General features: G+C 41.0%; 1 protein-coding gene across 2 annotated transcripts in view; it reads left to right on the top strand.

The window, feature by feature from the left end:
• Positions 1-13717, top strand: part of MLIP (muscular LMNA interacting protein) — a 407499-nt gene that overhangs the window by 149107 nt on the left and 244675 nt on the right. The window contains exon 3 of one of the 2 annotated variants that reach the window (XM_069726767.1): positions 12386-12529. The exons of the other annotated variant lie outside the window; for it this stretch is intronic. Within the exon in view, the coding sequence (XP_069582868.1) occupies positions 12386-12529 (144 nt within the window). The remainder of the gene's footprint in view (positions 1-12385; positions 12530-13717) is intronic. 2 annotated transcript variants of the gene reach the window in all.

The raw sequence follows: 13717 nt of genomic DNA, 5'->3' as shown, positions 1-13717 counted from the left end.
CTTTTACTTTTACCAGTTTCACGAGAGGAGGCAAAAGAGCTAGAGGCTGAGTCAGCAAGATAAGCCAAAACTTGCTCTTGCTGCTCCGGCTTTAAAAGCGGTTTTCCTAATCCCAGAAAAGGGAGCGTTCGAGGCCTTGTGTAGCCGGACGACGAACCTGGCTCCACAGCTCCAGACTTAGGTGCAATATTTTTTTCCCCACGACCACCTGATGCTCCACCACTACCACTACCCTCATTACCAGCTGACAATGAACGCCCCCGGCCACGACCTCTTCCACTAGACTTCCTCATTGTTTTAAAAAGGTAACCAAACTAACGTTATTTGTTGCAGTCACACAACTTACACGGTGAGCTATAACTTCAGTATGATTTAGCTACCCCTTTACAGGTTGGTGAGACCACAGCGAAAATCAGGGCCAATGTTACACACTCTTTTTTTGGTGGCTGCAAATTAGAGAGATGCCCCACACGCAGGACTGTCACTGAAGCACAAATGTTAATATTAATGTCACACTATTATTTTTTTTTTATTTTTATTTTTTTCAGGAACACTTTAGAAACCGCAAAAAAAAAAAAAAATAGATTTTTGCAGGGAGAATTTAGAAAACAAATGTAACAAACTATATGCTTTCTATGGGCCACTGAGTGAGAGATGACGCACACAGGAATCAGGAGTGGCACACAAGCCCAGAGGCCAATATTTTTCTACCAATGATTGATGGAGTTATTTTCTCTGGTAGATTTTTGAACCCAAATCAAGGAAAAAAAATATAGGCTTTCTATGGACCACAATTGGAGAGAGAGAGAGAGAGAGAGAGAGAGACAGATGGCACACCCAGGAGTCAAGACTGGCACACAAGCAGAAAGGCCAATATTAATCTCCCACTGTTTTTTTTGGTTGTTTTTTTTTTTTTTTTTTTCAGGGAGACGTTAGAAAAAAAAATAATAAAAAAAATATGATTTTATCAGGAAGAATTTAGAAACCAAATAAAATAAAATGATTTTTTCAGGGAGAATTTATAAAACAAATAAAAACAAAAATAGGCGTTCTATGGCCCACTGACTGAGAGATGACGCACACAGGAGTCAGGAGTGGCACACAAGCCCAGAGGCCAATATTTTTCTACCAATGATTGATGTAGTTATTTTCTCTGGTAGATTTTTGAACCCAAATCAAGGAAAAAAAATATAGGCTTTCTATGGACCACAATTGGAGAGAGAGAGAGAGAGAGAGAGAGAGAGAGACAGATGGCACACCCAGGAGTCAAGACTGGCACACAAGCAGAAAGGCCAATATTAATCTCCCACTGTTTTTTTTGGTTGTTTTTTTTTTTTTTTTTTCAGGGAGACTTTAGAAAAAAAAATAATAAAAAAAATATGATTTTATCAGGAAGAATTTAGAAACCAAATAAAATAAAATGATTTTTTCAGGGAGAATTTAGAAAACAAATAAAACCAAAAATAGGCGTTCTATGGCCCACTGACTGAGAGAGAGAGAGAGATGGAACGCTTAGTACTGGCACACAAGCCCAAAGGGCAATATTAATCTCCCTTTTTTTTTCAGGGAGAATTTCTAAAACCCAAAAAAAAAAAAATAGGCTTTCTATGGCCCACTATTTGTGAGAGAGATGGGACGCTCAGGACTGGCACAGATGGCACGCTCAGGACTGGCACAGAAGCCCAGAGGCCAATATTAATCTCCCTTTTTTTCTGGGAGAATTTATAAAACCAAAAAAATATTTAAATAGGCTTTCTATGGCCCACTTTTTGTGAGAGAGATGGCACGCTCAGGACTGGCACAGATGGCACGCTCACAACTGGCACACAAGCCCAGAGGCCAATATTAATCTCCCTTTTTTCAGGGAAAATTTATAAAACCAAAAAAAAAATTAAATAGGCTTTCTATGGCCCACTATTTGTGAGAGAGATGGCACGCTCAGGACTGGCACAGATGGCACGCTCACAACTGGCACACAAGCCCAGAGGCCAATATTAATCTCCCTTTTTTCAGGGAAAATTTATGAAAACCAAAAAAAAAATTAAATAGGCTTTCTATGGCCCACTATTTGTGAGAGAGATGGCACGCTCAGGACTGGCACAGATGGCACGCTCACAACTGGCACACAACCCCAGAGGCCAATATTAATCTCCCTTTTTTTCAGGGAGAATTTATAAAACCAAAAAAAAAAATTAAATAGGCTTTCTATGGCCCACTATTTGTGAGAGAGATGGCACGCTCAGGGCTGGCACAGATGGCACGCTCACAACTGGCACACAACCCCAGAGGCCAATATTAATCTCCCTTTTTTTCAGGGAGAATTTATAAAACCAAAAAAAAAAATTAAATAGGCTTTCTATGGCCCACTATTTGTGAGAGAGATGGCACGCTCAGGACTGGCACAGATGGCACGCTCACAACTGGCACACAAGCCCAGAGGCCAATATTAATCTCCCTTTTTTCAGGGAAAATTTATAAAACCAAAAAAAAAATTAAATAGGCTTTCTATGGCCCACTATTTGTGAGAGAGATGGCACGCTCACAACTGGCACACAAGCCCAGAGGCCAATATTAATCTCCCTTTTTTCAGGGAGAATTTATAAAACCCAAAAAAAAATAAAATAGGCTTTCTATGGCCCACTATTTGTGAGAGAGATGGCACACTCAGGACTGGCACACAAGCCCAAAGGCCAATATTAATCTCCCACTGTATTTTTATCAGGGAGAATTTATACACCCCACAAAAAAAAATACAGAAAAATGAAAAGGCTTTCTATGGCCCACTATGTGAGAGAGATGGCACACACAGGGATGGCACTCTAGCAGAAATGCCAAATTGCCAATCTTAATCTCCCACCAAAAAAAAAAAAAAAAAAAAAACAGGGAATGTCCTACAATTACTATCTCCCTGCCTGCAGTAATCTCAGCCAGGTATGGCAGGCAGCTACTATCTCCCTGCCTGCAGTAATCTCAGCCAGGTATGGCAGGCAGCAATAAGGAGTGGACTGATGCACAAATGAAATAAAAAGTGTGGACAAACAAAAAAGATAGCTGTGCAGAAAGGAAGGAACAAGAGGATTTGTGCTTTGAAAAAAGCAGTTGGTTTGCACAGCGGCGTACACACAGCAATGCAGCTATCAGGGAGCCTTCTAGGGCAGCCCAATGAGCTACAGCGCTGAGGGGAAAAAAAAAAAAAAAAAAACTTCCACTGTTCCTGCACACCGAGGGTGGTGTTGGACAGTGCAAATCGCTGCAGCACAAGCGGTTTTGTGGTTAATGGACCCTGCCTAACGCTATCCCTGCTTCTGACAAAGCGGCAGCAACCTCTCCCTAAGCTCAGATCAGCAGCAGTAAGATGGCGGTCGGCGGGAACGCCTCTTTATAGCCCCTGTGACGTCGCAGACAGCAAGCCAATCACTGCAATGCCCTTCTCTAAGATGGTGGGGACCAGGACCTATGTCATCACGCTGCCCACACTCTGCGTTTACCTTCATTGGCTGAGAAATGGCGCTTTTCGCGTCATTGAAACGCGACTTTGGCGCGAAAGTCGCGTACCGCATGGCCGACCCCGCACAGGGGTCGGATCGGGTTTCATGAAACCCCGACTTAGCCAAAAGTCGGCGACTTTTGAAAATGTTCGACCCGTTTCGCTCAACCCTAATAGCAATCATCATATTATATAGCATTCTGTACTAACAATTGCTCATTTTGCCTTTCTACCCAGCTAATTAGTCTCAGCTATTTATGGAAACAGGAAGTCTCTTGATCTTGCATTTATCAATCCCTTTTTCAACTCTTGGCCCAGCAAAAAAATAAGAAAATCTTACCCTACACAATTTTCCACACTGCTGAAGCAGTTTTTGCTTTGCCATGTTGGCATCCCCATAATGCCCTGAAGCTATGACATACTACGAATTATCATACCGTGTACAGTGATGGTCAATACATGGGCCATCAGAAATTAGCAGTTCCCAGTGGAGCACAGTTTGTATGGCAGAGTCATTTTCTATCTCCAGAGTCACTGAGTAAGTCTTCCTCTGCTGTAGCATATAAGCTCTTATGGTCAGCATGGTCCTCTCTCTTTCTTTCTCGCTTGTATAGTGTAAAGCTCTTCTGCTCAGGATTATCCTCACTTTCTCACCGGTAGAGTGTAAGCTCTTATGGTGAATGAGGTCCTCTCTCTCTCTCGCTTGTAAAGTGTAAGTTCTTAAGGTAAGGGAGGTTCTCTCATCTTCTCCATGTGTACTTTCTGAGAAATTTCATGATTTCCAGTATTGATATTTCCACAATTTCATTGGCCGCAAATTGAATTTAAAGGAAAAAAGTCAGCAAATTTGAACTTCATAAGATCCACTCATTTCTTCCCACAAGTAACATCCATGATGGGGCAGCACGGTGGCGCAGTACTGCAGCCTTGCAGCGCTGGAGTCCTGGGTTCAATCCCCACCAAGGACAACATCTGCAAAGAGTTTGTATGTTCTCTCCGTGTTTGCGTGGGTTTCCTCCAGGTTCTCTGGTTTCCTCCCACACTCCAAAGACATACTGATAGGGAATTTAGATTGTGAGCCCCAACGGGGACAGCGATGATAATGTGTACAAGCTGTAAAGCGCTGCGGAATATGCTTGCACTATATAAAAATGAAGATTATTTATTTTATTATTATTCACAGTTAGCTACATAGCCCATTCATTTACAATATTCCTGATTCTTTATTGGCAAACAGCTTTCTGTGCAATGAATCTCAGAAAACCTCATCCCAGACCATTTTCTTAATTCATTGTTATTGTGCATAGCTTCACATGCTTTTGGTGTTTTATGCACTTCTGATTAGAATTGGCTAAGTTTATTCAAGTGGAATTGAATTCTTCCTGAACCTTAGATTTTTGCGCTTTGCAAAGCATTTTGTAAAGCAATATTTCACGATATCATCCTGAAGTACAGACAGTTTTAGTGTTTTAATTTTGACATTACATTTTTGGGGGCATTTCACACCATTTACTATAAATATCATACTGTATGTATAATATTGTACAGTTTATACATATTAATTATATAACTTCAGATATACAAAATACACAAACAGAGCCATAACCTCTGCTGCTGAGGACAAGTCCTCTGTAATCATAATTATTGATCTTTGAATGCTCCATATATCAAGCTAGAAAAAAAATGGTAGTTTGTTCTAATCTGTTTAGTAATCATGGTGTCATAGGGGTGTTATCATATTGATATATATTTCTCGAACTGAGAAAAAAGTGGGTATATAGCAGTGTTGAGTTTGTCAACTTAATTCTGTGTTGGTTGTGTTGTACAATCCGCCATGAAAATTTGATCTAATCAGTGGTGTCTCAAGGTTTTAGATAGTGCCCCCCCCCACACATATGTGTTGTTCTGCCATATCAAGCTCTAGCATGTGCTGTATGCAAAGTATAACACTATGATGTGAGATGTGAACAGTATTTTTTCTAATGAACTCCTATTAACCTCAACAGAAACAACCTTTGTATGCCGGGATGTAGGGATGTAAAGTAGATGGCTCATACACTTGTATTTCCACTATATTATAGCTCAGTATACTATAGCTTGTTGTGTTGAGCCATATAAAGGCTGAGTGTACTTGGCTTAAACCTGTTGTGTGATGGAATATTATATCGTAAACGAGATAGCAAATGGTAAAAATGACAAGCTCAAGTATATTTTCACAAAAGTACAAAAAAAGTGAAGTTAAAAAACAAATTCCCTAAAAAGTGTATTGTTGCAAAGTTTGCATATTTCTTGGAAGCAGCCAAATCTAGCAACCTGCTAGATTCTTTAAAGAAATCCTGTTAGGTCCTCCATGCCCTCCAACCCAGCAGTATTCACATACATATGACTAAATCCCCTCTCTAACCAGCCCTGCATAACATTATTCAGTTTAATTAATGTTTTAAAAAAAGCGTTTTTAACCTCTGCATTTTTTATGCTAATGAGGTCTTTTACTAGTCGATGGGGCGTTAGTTTCTAGTCGGCCCTCTTTCCATGTTACCATGTCCCTGTGAAGAGCTGCCTTCTGAAGTTCCATTCATGTGAAAGGCAGCTCTGAACCTGGGAAGCATACACCTGGCTACAGAGATGCAGTGATGGTGAATAAGTGAGGGGCACGCACGCCGGGGCCGGATTTAAGTGGTGGGTGGCCCGGGGCCCATTTTGGAGGGAGGCCCAATTTTCAAGGTGTTGCAATATGTAATGCAAAAGCACAAAATGAAATGAACGCAAGTTTATTTACAAAAATATTTTACGCAGAGTAATTCAAGTAAAATCATTCTTTTTTTACAATCCGGCCACTTTCCTTGATTTTCGTGCTGCAAAATCACTAATGATGTCACTAAAGTCCAATTCACGCAGTATATCTGACCTTGTCAACCCTTAAGTCCTGAAAGGGCGTTAAAGATTAAAGTATGTACATATGTATGTATGTATATTGTAGAAATTTGGGCTGTCTATATCAAAGACTGCTGCTGGGCTCTATATGTCAGAGGCTTCTGCTGGGCTGTATATGTATGAGGGGCTTCTGCTGGGCTGTATATATATAAATGAGGGGCTGGTGCTGGGCTGTATATATATGAGGGGCTTCTGCTGGGCTGTATATATATATGAGGGGCTGGTGCTGAGCTATATATATATGAGGGGATTCTGCTGAGCTGTATATATATATATATATATGAGGGGCTTCTGCTGGGCTGTACATATATGAGGGGCTTCTGCTGAGCTGTATATATATATATATATACTAGATTGTGGCCCGATTCTAACGCATCGGGTATTCTAAAATATGCATGTCTCCGTAGTATATGGCAATGATGATTCCAGAATTCGCGGCAGACTGTGCCCGTCGCTGATTGGTCGAGGCAACCTTTATGACATCATCGTCGCCATGGCAACCATTATGACATCTACGTCGATACTGTGCCCGTCGCTGATTGGTCGAGGCGAATTTGCGGCAGACTGTGCCCGTCGCTGATTGATCGAGGCAACCTTTATGACATCATAGTCGCCATGGCAACTATTATGACATCTACGTCGATACTGTGCCCGTTGCTGTTTGGTCGAGGCCTGGCGGCCTCGACCAATCAGAGACGCGGGATTTCCAGGACAGACAGACAGACAGACAGACGGAAAAACCCTTAGACAATTATATATATAGATATATATATACTAGATTGTTGCCCGATTCTAACGCATCGGGTATTCTAGAATATGCATGTCCCCGTAGTATATGGACAATGATCATTCCAGAATTCGCGGCAGACTGTGCCCGTCGCTGATTGGTCGAGGCAACCTTTATGACATCATCGTCGCCATGGCAACCATTATGACATCATCGTCGCTGTGCCCGTTGCTGATTGGTCGAGGCCTGGCGGCCTCGATCAATCAGACGCGGGATGTCTACGTCCTTTATGACATCATTGTCGCTGTGCCTGGCGGCCTCGACCAATCAGAGAGGCGGGATTTCCAGGACAGACAGACAGACAGAAAGACAGACAGACAGACACAAAGACAGACAGACGGAAAAACCCTTAGACAATTATATATATAGACTAGATTGTGGCCCGATTCTAACGCATCGGGTATTCTAGAATATGCATGTCCCTGTAGTATATGGACAATGATGATTCCAGAATTCGCAGCAGAATGTGCCCGTCGCTGATTGGTCGAGGCAACCTTTGACATCATCGTCGCCATGGCAACCATTATGACATCTACGTCGATACTGTGCCCGTCGCTGAATCAGAAACGTGGGATTTCTACGTCCTTTATGACATCATCGTCGCTGTGCCCGTTGCTGATTGGTCGAGGTCTGGCGGCCTCGACCAATCAGAGACGCGGGATGTCTACGTCCTTTATGACATCATCGTCGCTGTGCCCGTCGCTGATTGGTCGAGGCCTGGCAGCCTTGACCAATCAGAGACGTGGGATTTCCAGGACAGACAGACAGACAGACAGACGGAAAAACCCTTAGACAATTATATATATAGATGAGGGGCTTCTGCTGGGATATATATATATATATGTATATATATATATATGGGACTGCTGCCGGGCTGAATATGTCAAAGGCTGTTTACCTGTATATATCAAAGGCTGTTGCTGTGCTGGCTGTATATGTATGAGAGGCTTCTGCTGAGCTGTATATGTATGAGAGGCTTCTGCTGGGCTGTATATATATGAGGGGCTTCAGCTGGGCTGTATATGTATGAGAGGCTTCTGCTGGTCACCTGATGCTCCCTCTCCCATCATTCTCCGCTCTGCCCCTGACACTGCAGGTGCGCGCGCACTCACTTGCGTCCCAGGCAGTGCAGCGGCAGCCGCCGAGACAAGAGCAGGGAGCACCGCAGGCACGAGGGGAGGTGAGGAGTGGTTTTTTTTACTGGACTGTGGGGCCATTCTAGGGGGGAGGAGAGATACGGGCTGTGTTGTATACTACTATGTGGGCAGTGCTGTATACTACTGTGTGGGCAGTGCTGTATACTACTTTGTGGGCAGTGCTGTATACTACTATGTGGGCTGTGCTGTATACTGCTATGTGAGCTGTTCTATACACTACTATGTGGGCTCTGCTGTATACTACTATGTGGGCTGTGCTATACACTACTATGTGGGCTCTGCTGTATACTATTATGTGGGCTGTGCTATATACTAATGTGTGGGCTGTGCTGTATACTACTGTGAGGGCTCTGCTATATACTACTATGTGGGCTGTTCTGTATACTACTATGTTGGCTGTGCTATATACTACTGTGTGGGCTATGCTGTATACTACTGTGTGGGCTCTGCTATATACTACTATGTGGGCTGTGCTGTACTGTGTGGGCTCTGCTATATACTACTATGTGGGCTGTGCTATATACTACTGTGTGGGCTGTGCTGTATACTACTGTATGTGTTATGCTATATACTACTGTTTGGGCTGTGCTGTATACTACAGTGTGGGCTCTGCTATATACTACTATGTGGGCTGTGCTGTATACTACTATGTGGGCTGTGCTATATACTACTGCGTGGGCTGTGCTGTATACTACTATGTGGGCTGTGCTATACACTACTATGTGGGCTCTGCTGTATACTACTATGTGGGCTCTGCTGTATACTATAATGTGGGCAGTGCTGTATACTACTATGTGGGCAGTGCTGTATACTACTATGTGGGCAGTGCTGTATACTATTACGTGGGCTGTGCTGTATACTACTATGTGGGCAGTGCTATACACTACTATGTGGGCTTTGCTGTACACTACTATGTGGGCAGTGCTATACACTACTATGTGGGCTCTGCTGTATACTACTATGTGGGCAGTGCTGTATACTACTATGTGGGTAGTGCTGTACACTACTATGTGAGCTGTACTGTATACTGCTACATGGGCTGTGCTGTATTCTGCTACGTGGGCTGTGTTATTTGCTATGCGAGTTAAGCTATATACTATGGGGGTATATTATATTCTATGGGGGAGGCCGTGTTATATACTATGTGGCTGTTATATACTATTGTGGGGGTATATTATATTCTATGGCGGACTGCATTATATTCTATGGGGGCTACATTATATATTATGGGGAGGTGGGCTATATTATATTCTATGGAGTGGCTGCATTATACTCTGGGGTGGCTGCATTATACTCTGGGGTGGCTTCATTATATTCTGTAGGGTGGTGGCTGCATTATACTATATGTGGACTGCATTATACTGTATCAAGGATTATGGGGAATATGTTATACTATATGAAGAACTATGGGGTGCATTATACTATGGGAAGTGAATTGTACTACATGGATGAGTATTATACTATATGGAGTACTATGAGGAGTGTATTATGCTATATGGAGGACTATGAGGAGTGTATTATGCTATATGGAGGACTGAGCAGTGTATTTTAAGATATGGAGGACTATAGGGAGTGTATTATACTATATGGAGAACTGTGGTGCACATTATAATATATGGAGGACTATGGGGTGTATTATACTAAACAAGTAAAATGCTGCATATTCAGATTGTTTTTGCTGGAACAAAAATCTTTGTTCTCAGCAGCACATCGCCAGTGTAAACTGTAGATGTGCTGCTGATAACATGATACTGTATGGTGATCTATTAGTGATTGTTCTGTCCCATCATTATTCCTCAGCTGGTGGAAAGAGGTCAGGAAACAAGCGTTGAACAACTTCAGTATTGTTGATTGAACGCATTTTGCGGCCTTAACTCAGCGCTTGTAAATACATCCGAAATGCTTTTGTGTGATGTGCAATATGTTGGCATTTGGGGCTCCATTTTAAACTTTGCCTAGGCGTAGGGCCCCATTTTGCCTAAAACCAGCCCTGCCTACAAGTGTACAAAGATATTATACAGTCACCATGTGACAAGTGGGCCTGAGTAACTTCAAATGCCAGGGCTGAATTTTAGTCCCAGTCCGGCCCAGGACATGGCTGCAATAGCGTTATAGCTTGATTAAATTGATAACTTTGATGGAATTTTTTTTGCTGTTCTTTTTTAAGTACCATTTGAAGTTTTCTGCTAATTAGATTTCGGTGCACAGGGGTTTGATTGTGTACTGAGTCTTCTATTCCCTGTCTGTGATTCCCAAGCCCCTCTTCCTACCTCCAGTTTTTGAATGACAGGTCACTGCTGAGATTTCAATCAGAGGAAGGAGGCCATTCATAGACCAGAGGCAGGAGGAGGTGTTCAGGAATCACAGACAGGGAGGAGATAACTGAGTGCACAGTCCAGCCCCTGTGCACCGAAATCTAATTAGCAGAAAATTTCAAATGGTGATTAAAAAAGAACAATACAATGGATTTTTTCACCAAAGGTCACACTTTAATCAGTGTTGCAGCGCAATTACAGCTATGCCTTTTAACCCTTTCCTGACCTTTGAAGTATATTTAAAAAACAAAAGCGCAAACATAGAAAATCATAATGTCATGAAGAGTTTAAATCTGTACTGAAGCAGCTCTATGCCACCTTTATTTAGGGTTGAAGGAGATTTTCCATTAACCTGCAGTGGCTTTCGGTGATTCTATTGATTTGATATTGATTTGTTTCTATTGAAGGAGATTTTGTCAACTGGATGTCCAGTTTTCCTACAGTAATGACATAATTAATTGATATGCCATTACTTTTTGCGAGGATAACCCAACATTAAACACTATCTTCATCTAATTCAGTATCTGCTAAATAATCCTGCCTTCATGTTCAAAGTCCACCAATTATAAGTGTTAACGATGCATTTTCTGTAATCTCTTCATATAGTTTTCAATTCTACAATCCCAATAACCACAAAATGATTGCTTTACTATGCCATTTTTATTGCATTATTCCCACTCAGACCAGAAGCATAACAAAAATTTGATTTGTGTTTTGTGCTCTCAGCATCATCTTCTGTTGTGAAAATTAATGTTCACCCCTGAAGCTAGAGCATTATTTTCTGCTGACAGTCCAGATTTGGCCCACGCATAATGAATACAATTGCAAAACACTGTATAATCTTATTTTTATTATTGTAAGACGAGAGTTTTGTATGTGATCTGACTAGGGTTTAATGACAATATAATTACAATGTACAATATGAATGTGAATATTTTAAACTGTACGTGCTTGTTATCTATGACAAATCCTGTCAAAAATAATGATCATGTGAAAACACAAGACTATGGAAAGTCTCCACATTTCATAACATTTCTTCTTAAAGCATATTCTAAGTTGAATAAAGGTTATTGATAAAGTATCATCACCGATTAACACAAAGTTTCTAATTAGGCCTACATTGCATCTTTGCGTCAATGGAGCACAACAATTTGGTGATTGGCAAAATGTTACAGTGTGACTTGTTTTTGACATATGTAACTATGAAAAAGGTTGCTTAAAGGGATTGTATCATCTTTTTTCTTCAGGAGCAAACTGCTCTACTGCTTCCAGTCTTCTTGAAATAGTATACTCCTGCAGATTAATAGTACTGATTGTAGACATTCTCATGCCAATGGTCCGATCAGCGTGCGCTCACAAGCTGCATACAGAGGCAGCTTTCCCTCTGCAGCACAGTAGTAGCGCAGTGGCAGCAATCTGGCCATCTTCAGGACAGTATTTGCATTCTTTAAAACAAAGAGGTTGCAAGTGTACACTCATTGCCTAGAAAAATGTCTGCCAAAATAGGCAATGAGCAGTAAAATATTGAGCCCAGTGGACTTTTAATGAAAGTCAAATTTCTAAGTTTCACGTTTTTATGAACACTTTGCAATTTTACGTATTTAAGAAGATAAAACAATCCCTTTAGCAGACTGTATTGTGTAAAAGTAATTCTGCTATAATGCAATACCACAAGACCAAGGTAATTCTCTTTACTCGTCACTAGGCTTCTCCGATTGCTAGTGAAACAAACCCTTTGACTTTTATATTTGTTCCGTCTTTTGGAACTCTTCCTTCAGAGGTGTTGCTGGAAAAGGACGCAAATTATCTGCCTAAACTTGTGGGTCATAAAGAAACATTGATGAAACAGGTACTGCACCATTTAATTTAAATGGGTTGTATTCATGTATTGTTTGTTGCAACATTTACAAATGCCAAGTAAATCCAGTCTTTCTGCTACTCGTTCAGTAAGCTTTATGTGTGGATGCAGTTTATGATAGAACAAACTGGTAGCATGTGCCAAGTGGCTTGAGTGTCTTTTCATGTGGCTTCTGGCCAGATCCCCAAACTCACCTTAAGTTAACTACAACTTTAGAGGAAGCCTGGGGGATCTTCTGCTACCTTTCCAATAACACTTGCAGTTGAGCATGTTGCTTATGCCTAAAAGTTGGGAGAAGGCACCCTTCAAATATAAGAGACCTGGAGCAGTTTGCAAAAGAAGAGTGGTGTTGAGAGGTGCAAGAAGCTTGTTAATGGGTCTAGAAAGCAATTGAATGAAGTTATCTGTTCCAAAGTATGTGCAACCAATATGAGCCCCTTCACGCCACAGCCCTTTTTTGTTTTTGCATTTCTGTTTTTCGCTCCCCTTCTCCCAGAGCCTTAACTTTTTTATTTTTCCGTAAATATGGCCATGTGAGGGCTTATTTTTTGTGGGACGAATTGCACTTTTGAACGACACCATTGGATTTACCATATAGTGTACTCAAAAATGGGAAAAAAATTCCAAGTGTGGTGAAATTGCAAAAAAAAAGGACAATTCCACAACTGTTTTATGGATTTTTTTAACCATGTTCACCAAATGCTAAGACTGACCTGTCATTATGATTTTCCAGGTCATCACAAGATCCTACATACCAAACATGTATAGGTTGTTCTTTATTTAAATGGTGAAACAAAATCTAAAGTTTGATAAAAAAACAAAAAACAAATTGTGTCATATTCTGAGACCCGTAGCGTCTCCATTATTCATCAGCTCAGCACGTGATTTATTTTGCAAGACTAACTGATGCTTTTAATTATACCATTTTGGTGTGGATACGATCTTTGGATCTTCCATTATTGCATTTTAATGCAATGTTGCGGTGACCAAAAAAATCGTATTTCTGGCGTTTTGACTATTTATTTCGCTATGTCATTTCTTTATTAGATTAATTATTTTATAGCTTGATTGATAGGCTATTCTGAACACGGCGATATCAAACATGTTTTTTTATTATTGTTTTATTTTGAATGGGGCAAATGGGGGGTTATTTGAACTTTTATATTTTTTAATTTTTTT

Source organism: Ranitomeya imitator, chromosome 5, assembly GCF_032444005.1.
Source record: "Ranitomeya imitator isolate aRanImi1 chromosome 5, aRanImi1.pri, whole genome shotgun sequence".
In the NCBI taxonomy this organism is placed as follows: Eukaryota; Metazoa; Chordata; class Amphibia; order Anura; family Dendrobatidae; genus Ranitomeya; species Ranitomeya imitator.
This window is presented reverse-complemented; position numbering and strand designations above follow the sequence as displayed.